The sequence below is a fragment of the Pogoniulus pusillus genome, chromosome 14 (genome assembly GCF_015220805.1).
Source record: "Pogoniulus pusillus isolate bPogPus1 chromosome 14, bPogPus1.pri, whole genome shotgun sequence".
Classification (NCBI taxonomy): Eukaryota; Metazoa; Chordata; class Aves; order Piciformes; family Lybiidae; genus Pogoniulus; species Pogoniulus pusillus.
In genome coordinates this window covers 26,113,670-26,131,316 of record NC_087277.1, presented here as the reverse complement: position 1 = coordinate 26,131,316, position 17,647 = coordinate 26,113,670, and the positions used below count along the sequence as shown (strand labels likewise).

At 48.4% G+C, this 17,647-nt stretch overlaps 1 protein-coding gene across 2 annotated transcripts in view; it reads left to right on the top strand.

The window, feature by feature from the left end:
* Positions 1-9,924, top strand: part of JPH1 (junctophilin 1) — a 91,987-nt gene extending 82,063 nt beyond the window's left edge. Inside the window, exons 5-6 of one of the 2 annotated variants that reach the window (XM_064154656.1) lie at positions 8,656-8,751; positions 8,918-9,924. In XM_064154656.1, the coding sequence (XP_064010726.1) occupies positions 8,656-8,736 (81 nt within the window). In that variant the 3' untranslated portion in view covers positions 8,737-8,751; positions 8,918-9,924. Of the gene's footprint in view, positions 1-8,655; positions 8,752-8,858 lie in introns of both variants that reach the window. The other variant, XM_064154655.1, reaches the window with a different exon arrangement.
* Positions 9,925-17,647: the final 7,723 nt, after the last annotated feature.

Genomic DNA, 17,647 nt, shown 5'->3' with positions numbered 1-17,647 from the left:
TGGTTAATGAGGAGCTGAAAAAGAATTGAGGTCCATCAAAAGCATTGTGGCCCACAGGGCAAGAGAGGTGATTCTGCCATTCTGTCCTGGTGAGACTTCACCTGGAGTCCTGTGTCCAGCTCTGGGGGCCCTAACAGAAGAGAGACATGGACCTGATGGAGGCCTGATGGGGACAGGCTGGAAGAGTTTGGGCTATTCAGCCTGGAGAGGAGAATGCTCCAGGGAGACCTTAGAGCTGCATCTTGGTATCTGAAGGGGACCTACAGAGAGGTTGGGGAGCGACTGCTTAGAAGAGCTTGTGGTGGAAGTACAGGGGACAATGGTCTGAAACTGGAGCAGGGCAGATTTAGGCTGGACAGCAGGAGGAAGTTCTGCACAATGAGGGAGGTGAAATACTGGAACAGGCTGCCCACAGATATGGTTGAGAGCCCATCCCTGGAGGCATTCAAGATCAGACTTGATGTCTGGGCAGCCTGATCTAGTTGGAGGTGTCACTGCTGATTGCAGAGTGTTTGGGCAAGATGACCTTTGAGGCTCCCTTCCAACCCAGTGCAATCTGTCAATCTGTGTGAGAGAACCAACATGTATTGTAAAAGATCTCATCAGACATCTTTGACATCCTCAGGTTTGGCAGAGGAATCCTATCCTCAGTCAAGGAGGTCGCTTGATTTGCTTTTACACAGTTATGGATTCTGACAAGGGAGCCAAGGCTAAATGTCATGTTAAAATAAACTCTAACAGCTAAACTCAGTGATGGTTCCCAAAAGTCACTAGAAAACCATCACTAATTTGGCATTATTCTGATGAAGTCCTTCCTAGATTAGTTCTGCTACTCTGTTTTATTAACATCCTTGCTAATGACGTGTAGAGGACGTGGAAATATTACCCATGAAGTCTGCAGAAGACAGGGACCAGGAAGCTACTAAATAAAGAAGACAACAGAGCAGCAATATAAGCTGCTCCAAGTAACCTGCTAAGAAAGATTCAAGTATGGTTCCTCCCAGTGTAAGAGGAACATGGAACTGGTGGAGCAGGTCCAGAGGAGGCTATGAAGAACCTCCCCTATGGGGACAAGCTGAGAGAGTTGGGGTTGTTCAGCCTGGAGAAGAGAAGGCTTGGAGGAGACCTTAGAGCAGCCTGCCAGTAACTGAAAGGGGCTACAGGAGAGCTGGGAAGGGACTTTTTACAAGGGCTTGTAGTGACAGGACAAGGGGCAATAGATTTGAGCTGGAAGAGAGGAGATTTAGACTGGAGATTATGAAGAGATTCTTTCCAGTGAGGGTAGAGAGACACTGCAACAGGTTACAGTCACGGATACTCCCTCCCTGGACGTGTTCAAGAGCAGGTTGGATGAAGCCTTGAACAATCTGGTCTAGTGGGAGGTGTCCCTGCCTATGGCAAGGGGCTTGGAATTGGATGTCCTTTAAGGTCCTTTTCAACCCAGCCCATCCTATGAACCTACAAATCACGGCAGAGCGTAAAGTTGTTTATTGGAAGACATTTAACAGAGCCTGGCCTTGCAGGACTGAAACTGGGAAAGGTTTGGTGCATCAGGAGCCAGAGAGGCAACTGAGCACAAGCTCCCAGCCTGCTGCTGTTGTTCAGAGATGCTCATATAATCCTTAGATTTATCAACAGGAAAGATTAAGCAAGAGTACATGGCAGTCTGTTTCATCTGGGCTTGGCACTGCTGCAGCCACTTCTGGAATAAAACAGAGTGTACAGAAATCAGGGATTTAAAAGGGAAAAAAAAGAGCCTTAAGGAAAGTCTCACCAAGAGCTGAAAGAATGATTAAAGCCTATCTTAGAGTGAAAGATTGAAGGCAAAACACATGAAATCACTTCCTGGAAGCACACTGTATTAGAATAGTTTCCCAGCCCTACCAGGCGGACGTGTAAGAAGATGCCACAGCTGGACAGATCTGGAGAAAAAAGTCTCCTTTTAAGTTGCTTGTAATGATCTTAGCTCAATGCTCCAACAGCTTCCAGACTGGAGCTGTCACTGAGTGGTCTGATAATGAGCATTTCACCCAGAAGCTATCCTCTGGTTCAGCAGGAAGCTTATATCCTGTTCCGTGCGGATCAAAGTTAGACGGTGCAGCGGCTTTGTAATCTGCAAATCTGCATCGCAGCTGATATCAGCCCTTTGACCTTTCAGCTCTCACAGGCAGGACTCTATCTAGGGTAACTCCAAGCTCACAGCTTTCTCAGTGCTGACTGAGCAGGCACAGATTTTTTTCCCCTGAACTACAGGGTTTTTTTTCAGCTCTGGTGAAAATCAGTGCCTGGAAATAGTCCTCATTTTCCCTGTGTTCCATAGTTGGGAGCTGAGAGAGTCTTCACCATAAGAAACCAAGCAGGGCAGCTAAGCAGCGAGTTCCTGACCTTTTAGAGTCATCAGGGCACTGCAAACACACACAGCCTGTTATCAGGAACAGTGAGAAAGAGATGAGATACTGGCCATTAGCTGCTGCTTGTGGAGTGGTGTTCCAGATCCTCTGGGAACTGTCCTGCTTCCTTTGGAGCACCCTCTGAAGATATTATTCTTCTCCATCAGCATTTGAGGGAAGAAGAAATGCAAAGTTTAGGAACTCATTTTTAACATAATGCCAGTCTAAGCTAGCTGTAGGTGTGGGGCTGTTCATCCATGCACCCAGTCACAGATTGGTTTGAGCTGGAAGGGACCTTAAATATCATCTACTTCCAACCACCTGCCTTGGTTGCAGGGACACCTTCCACTCAATCACAGCCCTTTCCAAGCTGGCCTTGAACACCTCCAGGCATGCACAGCCTCTCTGGGCAACCTGTTCCAGTGTCTCACCACCCTCACTGTCACAAATTTCTTTCTAAGATAGCTTAGAATGTCTTCCTAAGATGTCTTTTTCAAAGATGTCTTCCACATGTGTCTATAAATCTGCCCTTGTAGAAGAAATTATCTCCCTGCTTATTGTTTTAAATGCTGAACCAAGTGAAAAAAAGCCTAAAACAATTAAATCAGAAAGGAGCAAGCTGTTGACCTAAGATCCTGAGGGAAAGGCTTCATATAGAGCTGTTAACAGTTCCTTGAGACTTTTCCTCTGAATTCCTAGTGTCAACTTTCAGCCTCAGACAAAGAGGAGAGTGTCCTGCAGTGCTCTTGGACTGAGCTCAGTGCTGTGCTGGAGTTGCACAGGAGCTAACTAAAGAGGTTAGAGTTACTGAGAAGTCAGGATAGTCTCTTCCTCTGTATCCCAGACACTCCTGGATGCTGAGAGACTTCAAGATTTCAGGGTAGTCAGGGTAGTGTATTCCTCTGTATCCCAAACACTGGATGCTGAGAGACTTCAGGACTCCAGGGTAGTGTATTCCTCTGTATCCCAAACACTGGATGCTGAGAGACTTCAGGACTCCAGGGTAGTGTATTCCTCTGTATCCCAAACACTCCTGGATGCTGAGAGACTGCAGGACTCCAGGGTAGTGTATTCCTCTGTATCCCAAACACTGGATGCTGAGAGACTTCAGGACTCCAGGGTAGTGTATTCCTCTGTATCCCAAACACTCCTGGATGCTGAGAGACTTCAGGACTCCAGGGTAGTGTATTCCTCTGTATCCTAAACACTCTTGGATGCTGAGAGACTGCAGGACTCCAGGGTAGTGTATTCCTCTGTATCCCAAACACTCCTGGATGCTGAGAGACTTTAGGATTCCAGGGCTGAACTGGGAAGATCTTTGGCTTGATTCTGTCATTGCTGTTGCTTTACAGTCATCCTGAGCAAGGAAAGTTTTTTTCCTTAGATTCATAGATTCATGGAATGGTTTTGGTTGAAGGAGCTTTAAAGATCATCCAGTTTCAACTGCCCTGCATGAGTAGGGACACCTCCCACTGGACTGACATCTCCCACTGGAACATTTTGCTCAAGGCCTCATCCAACCTCCCTGGACAACCTGTTCCAGTGTCTCACCACCCTCACTGGAAAGAATTTCTTCCTAATCTCCAGTCTAAATCTGCCTTCTTCCAGCTCAAAGCCATTGCCTCTCACCCTGTCACTAAAAAACTCTTCTATAAAAGCTTAAGAATCTGTTCAAGAATATAAAGAGAAAGTGAGCCTCCCTTTCATGGGGAAAACATGGTTTGGGAATGCAAAACTTCTCCTGAACCATTTCCATTGGAGTCTCCAGAGCTGCTGTGCTGTGCTTTCTCTACACTGCCAGTGCTAATGCATTAAGGATGCAGAGCCAGGGTGGCCCATGCTCAGTTCTGCCTTCCATCTCTCCACATCCAAGCCATTTCTCATGTATGCATGAAAGATCAACCTTCCTTTGGATTAAGAACTTTGAGCCACCTTATTTACAGACAGGCCTGCAGCAGCTGTTGCAGCCATCAGGGTCATGTTTCATCTTTTCTGTGAATCTGTTACATCCTTAAGAACCTTTCTGGGTATCATCTGTGCAGTAAGTCATTTTCAGGAAGGGTTCTGACTCTCTAGACCTCCTCATTTCTGGCATTGCACTTGAAAAATGTCATCACATATTTCTGCCATATGTGGGGATGTCCTTCTCTACCTGGCTGTTTTCTAATGTTCAAAAATCAAAGTTTGAAATCATTTCAGAGCCTGCAAGAGTCATCCTTTTATCAAGGATTGGGTAAAGCAGGGTGACAAAGTCACCTTTCATCATCTGCTTGTTTGCAGGCATTGACCTTAGTACCTGTGAGGGTGATCAACCTTTGTTCACTCTGACTTAAGCACCTTCTTTGTAGTGTCACAGAAGCTCTGCTAACTCTGGTGCCAGACCATGTCCCCCAACAGTCTGCTTCTTTCAAACACCCCCAGACTGCTTTTTGCCCCGAGGTGAAATGTGCATAGAGACACTTAACCACAGAGCAGTGCTGATTTGTTTCTCATTAGAATAGCATCAACCAGGTTGGAAGAGAACTCCAAGATCACCCAGTCCAACCTAGCACCCAGCCCTGGCCAGTCAACCAGACCATGGCACTAAGTGCCTCAGCCAGGCTTTGCTTCAACACCTCCAGGGACAGTGACTCCACCACCTCCCTGGGCAGCCCATTCCAATGCCAATCACTCTCTCTGCCAACAACTTCCTCCTAACATCCAGCCTGGACCTCCCCTGACACAACTTGAGTCTGTGTCCTCTTGTTCTGTTGCTGGTTGCCTGGCAGAAGAGCCCAACCCCACCTGGCTACAACCTCCCTTCAGGTAGTTGTAGACAGCAATGAGCTCTGCCCTGAGCCTCCTCTTCTGCAGGCTGCACACCCCCAGCTCCCTCAGCCTCTCCTCACAGGGCTGTGCTCCAGGCCCCTCACCAGCTTTGTCATCTTTCTCTGGACACCTTCCAGCACCTCAACATCTCTCTTGAACTGAGGAGCCCAGAACTGGACACAGCACTCAAGGTGTGGCCTTGAGTACTCATTGCTGTCTATCAGCCTTTAGTCTCAGTATCAGCTGACACCCCAATGTGCCATTTGAGTGTCACCTCCTTGAGATTGGCTTGGATTTGGGGCAAAAATAGGGCTGAATTGCAGAGAAATAGAGTTGTGGTATAGAACCATGGGCTTGTTTGGGTTGGAAAAGCCCTCAGCAGAATTTCCTGATAGACAAATGGTCAAACAAAACATGGTTACTGTGCAAGAGGCTGTTCCCCCTTCTGCAGACACCTAGGGAGTGAGCACCTAACACTTTAGGGTCGATACCATAAACAAGACTCCAGTGTCCTGCAGGGACCTAAGACAGCGGAAGCTAAAATTAGTCTGAAGAGCTCAGGAGTGACCAGAGCAGGTGCACTAAGGAAGCTGTAGGAGAAAAATCCCAGGCCTGCTTAAAAACTGCCTTCCAGCTTCTAGTGGGACTTGTAGGTAGGTAGGAATATGACCATACAGTTTGTCTGCACCTAGGCAGGGAGAAGCACAGCATGGTGACAGTTGGAAAGGACCTCTGGCCATCATCTAGTCCAATATCACTGCTACAGCAGGGTCACCCACAGCAGGTCACACAGGAATGCATCCAGGAAGCCACAGGAATGAAAGTCTCCAGAGAGGAAGACTCCATAACCTCTCTGGGCAGCCTGCTCCAGGGCTCCAGCACCCTCACAGGAGAGAAGCTTTTCTTTATGTCCAGATAGAACCTCCTCAGTTCTGGTTTGTTCTTGCTGCCCTTTGTTCTCTCTGGGCACCACTGAAAAGAGCCTGGCTCCATCCTCTTGACCTCTACACTCCAGATATGCATAAGCATTGAGAAGATACCCCTTTAGTCTGCTCCTCTCCAGACTAGAGAGCCCCAGGCCTCTCAGCCTCTTCTCATGGGAGAGATGCCTTTTAGACCTGTCCTCTGTCCCCAGGTGTCTTGTAGTCTCTGGGCCACAGTGGCTCATTTCCAGCAAGAACACAGAAACATGGTTCCACTTCTGCTGTCTGACACAGTGATCAAAACCTCCCACTGGTCAGTGGGCACTTGTTACTCCAATCCCTTTGATGGAGATGTCCCTGCTGACTGCAGGGGAGTTGCACAAGATGACCTTTGAGGGTCCCTTCCAGCCCAGTGAAATCTGTGAGACTGTGAGAACTTTGTTCTCTTGCTTCACAGGCAGATTAAAATCATCTGATGGTTGTGTTTTATCACAGTATCATCAGGGTTGGAAGAGACCTCACAGATCATCAAGTCCAACCCTTTACCACAGAGCTCAAGGCTAGACCATGGCACCAAGTGCCACGTCCAATCCTGCCTTGAACAGCCCCAGGGACGGCGACTCCACCACCTCCCCGGGCAGCCCATTCCAGTGTCCAATGACTCTCTCAGGGAAGAACTTTCTCCTCACCTCCAGCCTAAATCTCCCCTGGCACAGCCTGAGGCTGTGTCCTCTCGTTCTGGTGCTGGCCACCTGAGAGAAGAGAGCAACCTCCTCCTGGCCACAACCTCCCCTCAGGTAGTTGTAGACAGCAATAAGGTCACCCCTGAGCCTCCTCTTCTCCAGGCTAACCAATCCCAGCTCCCTCAGCCTCTCCTTGTAGGGCTGTGCTCAAGGCCTCTCCCCAGCCTTGTCGCCCTTCTCTGCACACGCTCAAGCATCTCAATGTCCCTCCTAAACTGGGGGGCCCAGAACTGAACACAGCACTCAAGGTGTGGTCTAACCCGTGCAGAGTACAGGGGCAGAATGACCTCCCTGCTCCTGCTGACCACACCATTCCTGATGTAGGCCAGGATGCCACTGGCTCTCTTGGCCACCTGGGCACACTGCTGGCTCATGTTCAGGTGGGTATCAATCAGCACCCCCAGATCCCTCTCTGTCTGGCTGCTCTCCAGCCACTCTGACCCCAGCCTGTATCTCTGCATGGGGTTGTTGTGGCCAAAGTGCAGCAACCTGCACTTGGAGCTATTTTCTAACCAAGTTTAGCTCTAGCTAAGAATGGAAGGAGATTAGGTTAGGAGTTTAGATTTAGGTTGAGTATGAGAAGAAACTTCTTCACTCTCAGGGTTCATAACCACTGGAACAGGTGCCCCAGGGAGGTGGTTGAATGCCTGTGCCTGGGGGTGTTACAAAGAGGCAGAGATGTGGTGCTGAGCGACATGCTTTAGTTGCAGCCCTGACAGAGTCAGAGAATGGTTGGACTGGGTGATGATCTTAAAGGGCTTTCCCAACCAAAAGGGTTCTGTGATTCTCCTCTGAGTTTTCATCCCCTCAGTACACAAGTCTGGAAGAGAAGTGTTGGAATAAACCCAAGACAATTTAATTTTGCAGGCATGAAGTTGTTCTTAGTCTGCAATGGAAGCTTTGCCAGGCTGCTGAGGGGGCTGGAGCACAGCACTACAAGGAGAGGCTGAGGGAGCTGGGGGTGTTTACCTGGAGAAGAGGAGGCTCAGGAGGGAACCTTGTTGCTTCTACAACTACCTGAAAGGAGGCTGTGACCAGGTGGAGTTGGTCACTTCTCCCAGGCAAACAGTGACAGAACGAGAGGACACAGCCACAAGCTGTACAAGGGCAGGTTTAGGCTGGATGTTAGGAAGAAGCTCTTTGCAGCAGGAGTGATTGGCATTGGAATGGGCTGCCTGGGGAGAGGTGGTGGAGTCACTATCCCTGGAGGTGTTTAAAAGGAGATTGGATGAGGCACTTAGTGCCATGGTTTAGGTGTTGGGCGATAGGTTGGACTCAGTGATCCTGAAAGTCTTTTCCAACCTGGTGAAATCTGTGATTCTGTCATTCTGTGTGCTGGTGCAGCAGGAACTCCTCCTTTTCCCCTTGGCTCATCCATAAACCAGTCTTCTTTGCATAAAACACCTTGTCCTGTCTGGGGCTGGAAGCAGAGGAGGACCATGATGCCGAGACGAAGAGCAGCACCCCAGCTGACCCACAGCAGCTCACGTTCTCTGCCTTTGTTTTCAGCTGATCCTGGTTTCGTGTTGTTGGGGTTGCTTTCACATCTCAGCTGGCTCAGGCTCAGGGTGCTTTAGAACAGTGCCATGCTCTGCTCTCACCTGTGCTTGCCCAGCTCGTTCTCACACAGGTGAAACCCAGCTCAGCTGAAGTCCAGGGCCAGTGGCTGTGCTTCAGTTAACCCTTCAAAGCAAGGTCCAAGCTGTCAGAGATGATGTTGCCAGGTGGTGCTGATTGCTGTGCGACGTGTGGGAGGCTGCCTCCATTCTGACATCTCCATTTCATTTGCAGGGTCCTAACTCAGTCCTGATCGCCCTGGTGATGCTGTTGAACATTGGCTTAGCCATTCTTTTTGTCCATTTTCTAACTTGATTTGGATTAGGAAAGGTAAGAAAGGTCTCATTTTCCTCTCAAACCACCACTTCCACCCCACCTCACACGAGGAGAGGTTTCATTTCCTCCCATCCTTTTAACGTTCCCTCCTTTAATTGTAGCTATGTCTGAATGTGGCTGAAGGCAGTTGTTTAACGGTGTAACTGTTTTGACCCTTCAGTGAAGTCATCACAACTAGTGGTGTTAGCCCACAGTTCTCTGCAGTTGTGTCATCAGCCTTTTAAGTGGCACCTGTCGTGCTCAGACACAGGGAAGGAGGCTTGGAATTGGGATGGGACGCGAGAGAGACGAAACTTGGAAAATTCAGCCAAGGGCCCAGCTCAGCTTCTCTGCTTTGGGGTCCTCTGAAAGCTGAAGCAAGCAGCCGTGCTGGAAAGCAACCAAACTGATCTGCTGAAGCAGCCCCGCCAGCAGAGCGCGTTGGCTTCTCCATCTGGCCCAGCAGTGCGACTGAAGTGGAAACGCACGGAGCTGCACTTTTGGGTGATGGAAGCTAACAGCTGCCTTACTATTTTACTGTCTGATGTGTGTGGTGGGGAGATGGGAGGAGGACTGCCAGAGGAATGTGCTCAGAGGACCCTGTTGCTGTGGAAGCGATTGCAGCGCCCGCTCCGATCTCGTTAGAAGAAATAGTTAGCAGCAGCAGTCACCAGGCTGATCCCATTACCTGCTGCTTTTAACAGCTCCTGCGGTGCTCGGGGAGGTCGAGTTTCATTTGCCTGTGCATGATTCTGTTCAGTCCTTGTTGATGACATTTGATGTATAGCCATAACGTAGTGTCTAGGCCAGCCTGGAGAGAGCCACCGCTTCTGCCTAGCAGCAGAAGCAGAAAATGAACTATCTGAGCCTAATCTGAAGATAAAATTCTTACCATCACACTCCTGAACCTGCAGAGCCGTTCTGCTTTGGGGTTCAGTGAGGGACACACCATGACTGTGACATTTCAAGGTGTTGGAACCCTCCTACCACTGCTCAGATGCCAATAGCCAGCAAAAATTTGCATAATAAAGGAGTCAGAATCTTAAGTCAATGTCAGCACATCCTAAATGAGAGGTGGAATATCAGAACAGGCCAAGGGAGATGAGATACAAGTTTGTATGATGTTGGTTTATCTTTTTTCCTTTCCTTTCCTTTCCTTTCCTTTCCTTTCCTTTCCTTTCCTTTCCTTTCCTTTCCTTTCCTTTCCTTTCCTTTCCTTTCCTTTCCTTTCCTTTCCTTTCCTTTCCTTTCCTTTCCTTTCCTTTCCTTTCCTTTCCTTTCCTTTCCTTTCCTTTCCTTTCCTTTCCTTTCCTTTCCTTTCCTTTCCTTTCCTTTCCTTTCCTTTCCTTCCCTTCCCCTCTCCCCTCCCTCCTCTCCCCTCTCCCCTCTCCCTCCTCTCCCCTTTCCCCTCTCCCCCCTCCCCTTTCCCCTCTCCCCTCTCCCCTCTCCCCTCTCCCCTCTCCCCTCTCCCCTCTCCCCTCTCCCCTCTCCCCTCTCCCCTCTCCCCTCTCCCCTCTCCCCTCTCCCCTCTCCCCTCTCCCCTCTCCCCTCTCCCCTCTCCCCTCTCCCCTCTCCCCTCTCCCCTCTCCCCTCTCCCCTCTCCCCTCTCCCCTCTCCCCTCTCTTCTCTTCTCTTCTCTTCTCTTCTCTTCTCTTCTCTTCTCTTCTCTGTCTCTTTTTCTTTTCTTTTTTAAATTTTCTTATTTTCTTTTCCCTTTTTATATTATTTCCCTTTTAATTTTTTTGTGCCCTTTTTCTTTTATCTCTGTTGATATTTTTTCATTCTTTTACTTTTTCATTCTTTTTTTTTATCCTTTCTTTTTCTTCTTTTCATTCTTTTTTTTTTTTATTCTTTCATTTTCTTCTTTTTTCCCTTCTCTCTTTGTTCCTTTCCCCCCCCCCCCCTTCCTTTTTTTTCTTTTTAATGCTGGTGCTGTGGTAATTTGTGATTTAAATTCTTCCCTTTAAGCACTGAGGTACTTTACATCCGAATGCTGCCTGCCAGCACCTAGCAGTGAAGCTAACACCAGCAAGGCTGAAGGTGCTGAATCCATTCATGCAGACCATTCAGAAAGCTGAAGTGGTTGGTTATTGATTTAATGCCTTCAGTGTCTTTAAAGCCCATTTACCATTTATGCCTCAGCATTAAAACCAACCCAACCCAACCCCCTGATTTTTTGTTTGGTTCCTTTGGGAAGTTTCCCTGAAGTCATTTCCCAGCCCTTGGCTCCAGCGGTGTGCTCCTGGTTCCTTCCCCGTGCCGCTGCGCTGTAGCTCCCATCCCCTATATTAACCAAAAGCATGCTTTCTTGACTGAAAATACGTGGTGTGGCCATTTGGCAAGTGACTACTTTAAAGCTACAACAAGCAAAGGGCTTGTGTTATGGTTTCTTTTATCTCTGTTAGCAAACCTTTCATACGATAAGAGTTTTTTGAACCTGTTTGTTAAACTTTCTATGTGGTTGCATGGTTTACTGGGCAGCAGGTTGTTGGTTGTTCTTTTTTTTCTCTCAGCCCAGTAGCTACCTTTTGCTGCAGCACCTTCACGTTGAGGTAAGGGTCTGAGCTGAGCAGCTCCCAGCAGGGCAGTGACACTGTGGTGAGGCTTTACAGAAGCGCCTGGAGAATCCTGCGTGCGGATAAAGAAGGAAGCGGAAAGAGAGCGAATGAAGCAAAAAGAAAAACTCAGTGTATTTATTTTTAATAATAAAGAAAACTTTAAAAAACAATGCTTAAAAAAAAAAAAAATAAATAACCAGTCGAAATTGTGTTTTAAATTTAGGAAAAGTCCTTTTTAAAGAAGAACAAAACTTTTCAGAGTTACTGTGTAAAGCCTTGATGTTACGGACGAAAGAGTCCAGCAGTGGAAATCACCTTCCCCTCACCCTTCCCCCATCTCCCTCCACGGGAGAGATGATTTTGTAACTGACACCTATTTAAATTCCTATGAAATGTTTATTTAAAGTACTCTGGAGACAATGGGTAACAAAGCTTCTGAAGATGTTTCTAAATCTCAGCCTGTTAGTACCATTTCTAAAGATGTCTGATTTCTAAGCTTTTTTAAAGAGGAAGCTCAAACAAAAATGTGGGTATTTTTCTAACCTGTGCACAGAGGCTATTTATAACTGGTTGTTCTACTGTACACTACATTTTGGACAGCACAAGGAGGCCTACCAAGCCTCTCTAACAACGTCACTTTTGTCTATTGGAAGTTCCTTGCTGTCAAAGAATCAGTTTCTCTCTTTATAACCCAAAATGTACAAGGTACAGTTTGCACAACTGTATTTGCTCTAATAAAAATGAGTTCATTATTACTGGAGTTGCAGTCTTGGGTTTTTGGTTTTTTTTTGCTCTTTGTGGATCCTGTTGGTCTCTCCCTGGAAGTTTTGGTTCTTAAGGAACTCAATAAACAAGCAGCAAAGTAGGAAAATGGGTAAAGTCTTGGCACCTCTGAAATCCTTCTGAATCACTGAATCGTGGAATCCTTTGGGTTGGAAAAGACATCCAAGATCGAGTCCAACCTTCAACCCAACACCACCATACAAAAGGAACCATGTCCCAAAGTGTCACGTCCACAGGTTTCTTGAACACCTGCAGGGATGGTGACTCCACCACATAGAATCATAGAATCAACCAGGTTGGGGGAGACCTCCAAGCTCATCCAGTCCAACCTAGCACCCAGCCCTAGCCAATCAACTAGACCATAGAATCACAGAATCAACCAGGTTGGAAGAGACCTCCAAGCTCATCCAGTCCAACCTAGCACCCAGCCCTAGCCAATCAACTAGACCATACAATCATAGAATCAACCAGGTTGGAAGAGACCTCCAAGCTCATCCAGTCCAACCTAGCACTCAGCCCTGTCCAATCAACTAGACCATAGAATCAACCAGGTTGGAAGAGACCTCCAAGCTCATCCAGTCCAACCTAGCACCCAGCCCTATCCAGTCACCTCCCTGAGCAGCCTCTTCCAATGCCTGAGCCCTCTTGCAGCAAAGAGAACTTTCCTTGTCTCCAACATAAACATCCCCTGACACAATTTCAGGATGTTTTCTTCTCCATCACCTGATACTAGGGATACTCTGTGACCTGAGCTAGATTATGGTCCTGCTCTGGCAGGAGGGTTGGACACAGTGATCTCTTTGGGTCCCTTCCAGCTCCTGCCACCCTGTGATTGTGAAGCTGGTTTGAGCCCACCTCTGCAGCCTATCCAGGTCCCTCTGGATGACATCCCCTCCCTCCAGCATGTCACCCACAGCACACAGCTGGTGTATAGTCAGAGACTAGAATTCCAGGTGTTCCCTTTCACCATAATAATTGTGCCTGTTAGTGCATGGCAGGAGCTGAGCTGCTCTGAGCTCCACAGATGAATGTGAGAGAGGTATCCTCCTTGAACTTCCAAGTTGCTCTTCACTGAACAGCAGCTCATCAGAGCCCCTGTGCTAGAACACAGAAGACCAGACCTTGACCAAGATGCTTGGGAATGGCTGCCCATACTTAAAGTCCTTGCTCTGTACAAGACCTGAGTTTAAACACTTCCAAGCTCCTGACCATCTCACATTCACTATACAAAGTTGCCCTCAGGGAGGGGCAGGAGGAAGGCAGGTGTTAGGCTGAACACTGCAGCCTATGGAGCCTACACATATCCCAAGGATTGAAAGCATTGAGGTCTGGATTTGGGATCAGCTGTTTCAGAACCCAGCCCCAGGTCTGATTCCCAGGGCATGCAGCTGAAAGGCTTGAGCTGGGAGTGCTGCTAAGGAAGGAGGGGGAGGGCTTGGTTACAGTCAGGCTGCAGGAGCTGTGGGTTGATGAAAGCATGGCATTCTGCAGCCCTGGAACAGTGTCACTGCTGTACTGAGCACTGCAGTTCCGCTGCGCTCCGGGCGTGCTCCACTCTGAAATGTGCCATTTAAGATAATGCTGCTTAATTGCTTAGTCGTTTTCAGCTTTTACCAGGTGACACCCCCCAGGCTTCAGCCAGTCTGTAGCTGCCTTGCCTTTGCCTTGTGACAGGTCTAGGTTTCGGTTAGGCCACTGGTGAGGAAGTCATGGAAGGATGGGATCAGCTACCATGGAAACAGTGAAGGCAGCAGTTCACAGGGGCTGGGACTAAAAAAGACATCCTGCAAAGGGAAGGTAACCAGTGAGATGCTGACAACCCAGCAGATGGCTTCTGTGCATCCCTGCCATGGCAAAACAGCACATTCCTAGCATGGACTGCAGCGAGGCCAAGCAGAACAGGTGTGGTCAATAGGGTTGGAAGGGAATGATTGGGAGCAAGGACATACAGGTGTGTTGAAACCAAAACCAGGAGCAGCTGCAGAGCTGGGCTTGTTTAGCCTGGAGAAGAGGAGGCTGAGAGGAGACCTCATTGCAGGTCTCTGAAAGGAGGTTGCAGTGAGGTGCCTCATCCAGGCTTTGCTTCAACATCTCCAGGGATGGTGACTCCACCACCTCCTTGGGCAGCCCATTCCAATGCCAATCACTCTCTCTGGCAACAACTTCCTCCTAACATCCAGCCTAGACCTCCCCTGGCACAACTTGAGACTTACAGCTTATTAAGCTATTTACAGCTTAGCACAAGATACAAGCAGGTCTTTGCAATAGATGCAGCTATAGGCAGGAATAGACAAGTTAAAAGCACTACAGAAACACAACAGCCCTGCCAGAAACCAGAGTGCCCAGGAGGGGCTCCCAACCCCCCTTCCACCTTCTCCCACCCCTCTACCTTACCCTGGACTTTGCCTTATGTTCAAGGTGAGTTTAGAGGATTGGCCAGAGGAGTTAGGATGCAAGCAAATTAGTTAGGCAGCAAGTGAGAGAAGTGCATGCAGCCCAGAGCCCAAGAGGGCAAATTGTGTGTTTGTGTTCTTGTTTTTATCCATCTCAGCAAGCCTGTGAGTGCAGCAGACATCACCATTGTTTCCTTTTCACAGCCTGTCAGCTAATTCTGCTCACCAAAATATCCCAGCTAGGCTCAAGCTAGCATAGAACCCTTTCAGTGAAGAAATACTTCCTAACATCCAGCCTGAACCTCCCCTGGTGCAGCTTGGAACCATGGCCTTTGGTCCTGTCTCTTAACAACTACCTGAAGGGAGGCTGTAGCCAGGTGGGGTTGGGCTCTTCTCCCAGACAACCAAGAACAAGGGGACACAGTCTCAAGTTGTGCCAGGGCAGGTCTAGGCTGGATGTTAGGAGGAAGTTGTTGGCAGAGAGAGTGATTGGCATTGGAATGGGCTGCCCAGGGAGGTGGTGGAGGCACTGTCCCTGGAGGTGTTCCAGCAAAGCCTGGCTGAGGCACTTAGTGCCCTGGTCTGGTTGACTGGCTAGGGCTGGGTGCTAGGTTGGACTGGATGATCTTGGAGTTCTCTTCCAACCTGGTTGATTCTATGATTCTATAACACCAAGCAGACCTCCTCTAGGTGAACCTAGAGATGATCTGAAATGGCTTTTCCAACCAAAAGCATTCTGTGAGTCTGTTAAGCCAGTTACCTTCTCCCAGTGGCAAATGTGCAGTCCTCACCAGAAAGAATGGGAAAGTTCAGCTTCTATAACATGTAAAAAGAAAAAAGAAATCAGAGTATGGTGGGGGGAATCTAATAAAAAGAGAGATGTTCATTGATTACATTAATTCAATTGCATTAAGGATGTAATTAATGTCTACTTCATCACAATGTTACTGCAGCAGATGAATAAACTAACATCCAAGGGCAGGGATGCTCTCCTTGGGGACATACCCAAGGCATTTTCAGCTTGTTTGCTGAAAGATTATGTCTAAACCAAGGTTAGGCAATGACAGAATCACAGAACATCAGGGGCTGGAAGGGACCTTCAGAGATCACCCAGTCCAACCTCCCCTGCCAGAGCAGGGTCACCTAGGGCAGGTCACACAGGAACACAGCTAGGTGGGTTTTGAATGTCTCCAGAGAAGGAGACTCCACAACCTGTCTGGGCAGCCTGCTGCAGGGATCTGCCACCCTCACAATGAAGCTGACAGAAGCTGGAACCACTGAAAGCTATTCAGAAGCTTCAGTCATGCATGGGATCTACTGACCAGTGCCTCCCACCAGCACAACAGTCATGCATGGGATCTACTGACCAGTGCCTCCCACCAGCACAACAGGAGGGTTCTGGGTGGGTCTGCTTCGTGGCAGCTTTCACAGGTAGCTGTGCTCTGAGACCTACACCTTTATTTCATGTAGCCATCACTCATCTCTGTCCCACAGCATTTTGAGAGTATCTGGCACCAAAATTCTTACTATTTATAGTTCTACATGCAATCTATTATTTATTCCAGCCTTATGACAAATGGCAGTGGAGTACTTACTATAACAAGTCAATTAGTGACATGATTATTCTCTTTTTAGGGAGGAGAGGCTGTTAATACTTGCTGGATTACTCAAGCATTAGGACCCTTTGAAGTTCTTCAACGTTCTGGGGTCTGTAGTTCAGCACCAATAATAGCCCAGAGCTCAGGCACAGGGAGCATTCCTTGGTTGAGCTCAGGTATTAGCAGTCCTTGGGCTGAACTGAACACCTCAGCTGTGCTAAATTACAGGAAGATTCCAGCTAAACCACAAAACACAGCAACATTTCAGGACTTTAAGTTGATGGATGCTGTTCCTGTGGCTATCTGCTAGGTTAATAGTGATTCGTAGAATGGTTTAGGTTGAAAGGGGCCTGAAAGATCATCCAGTTCCAACCCCTCTGCCAAGGGCAAGGACACCTTCTGCATAGAATCCTTAAAGCTGGAAAAGATCTCTTCAGATTGAGCCCAACCTTCTACCCAACACCTCCATGAGCACAAGGCCATGTCCCATAAGTGCCACATCTACTCGTTCCTCGAGCACCTCCAGGGACAGTGACTCCACCACCCCCCTGGGCAGCCTATCCCAGTGCCTGACCATTCTTTCACTAAAGAAACCCAGTCTAAGCCTCTCTTGCTGTGGCTTCAGGCCATGCCCTCTCCTGGTTAGTTACTTGGGAGAAGAGGCCAACGCTGGCCCTCACTACAACCTCCTTCCAGATACTTCTAGCTGCAGAGAGCTACAGTGCCATGAGCTAACCAGCCAAGCAACTACACACAGCTACAGTGCCATGAGCTAACCAGCCAAGCAACTACACACAGCTACAGTGCCAGGAGCTAACCAGCCAAGCAACTACACACAGCTACAGTGCCATGAGCTAACCAGCCAAGCAACTATACACAGCTACAGTGCCATGAGCTGTTACTAACCAGCCAAGCAACTACACACAGCTACAGTGCCATGAGCTGCTACTAACCAGCCAAGCAACTACACACAGCTACAGTGCCATGAGCTGCTACTAACCAGCCAAGCAACTACACACAGCTACAGTGCCATGAGCTAACCAGCCAAGCAACTACACACAGCTACAGTGCCATGAGCTGCTACTAACCAGCCAAGCAACTACACACAGCTACAGTGCCATGAGCTGCTACTAACCAGCCAAGCAACTACACACAGCTACAGTGCCATGAGCTGCTACTAACCAGCCAAGCAACTACACACAGCTACAGTGCCATGAGCTGCTACTAACCAGCCAAGCAACTACACACAGCTACAGTGCCATGAGCTGCTACTAACCAGCCAAGCAACTACACACAGCTACAGTGCCATGAGCTAACCAGCCAAGCAACTATACACAGCTACAGTGCCATGAGCTGCTACTAACCAGCCAAACAACTACACACAGCTACAGTGCCATGAGCTAACCAGCCAAGCAACTACACACAGCTACAGTGCCATGAGCTAACCAGCCAAGCAACTACACACAGCTACAGTGCCATGAGCTGCTACTAACCAGCTAAGCAACTACACACAGCTACAGTGCCATGAGCTGCTACTAACCAGCTAAGCAACTACACACAGCTACAGTGCCAGGAGCTA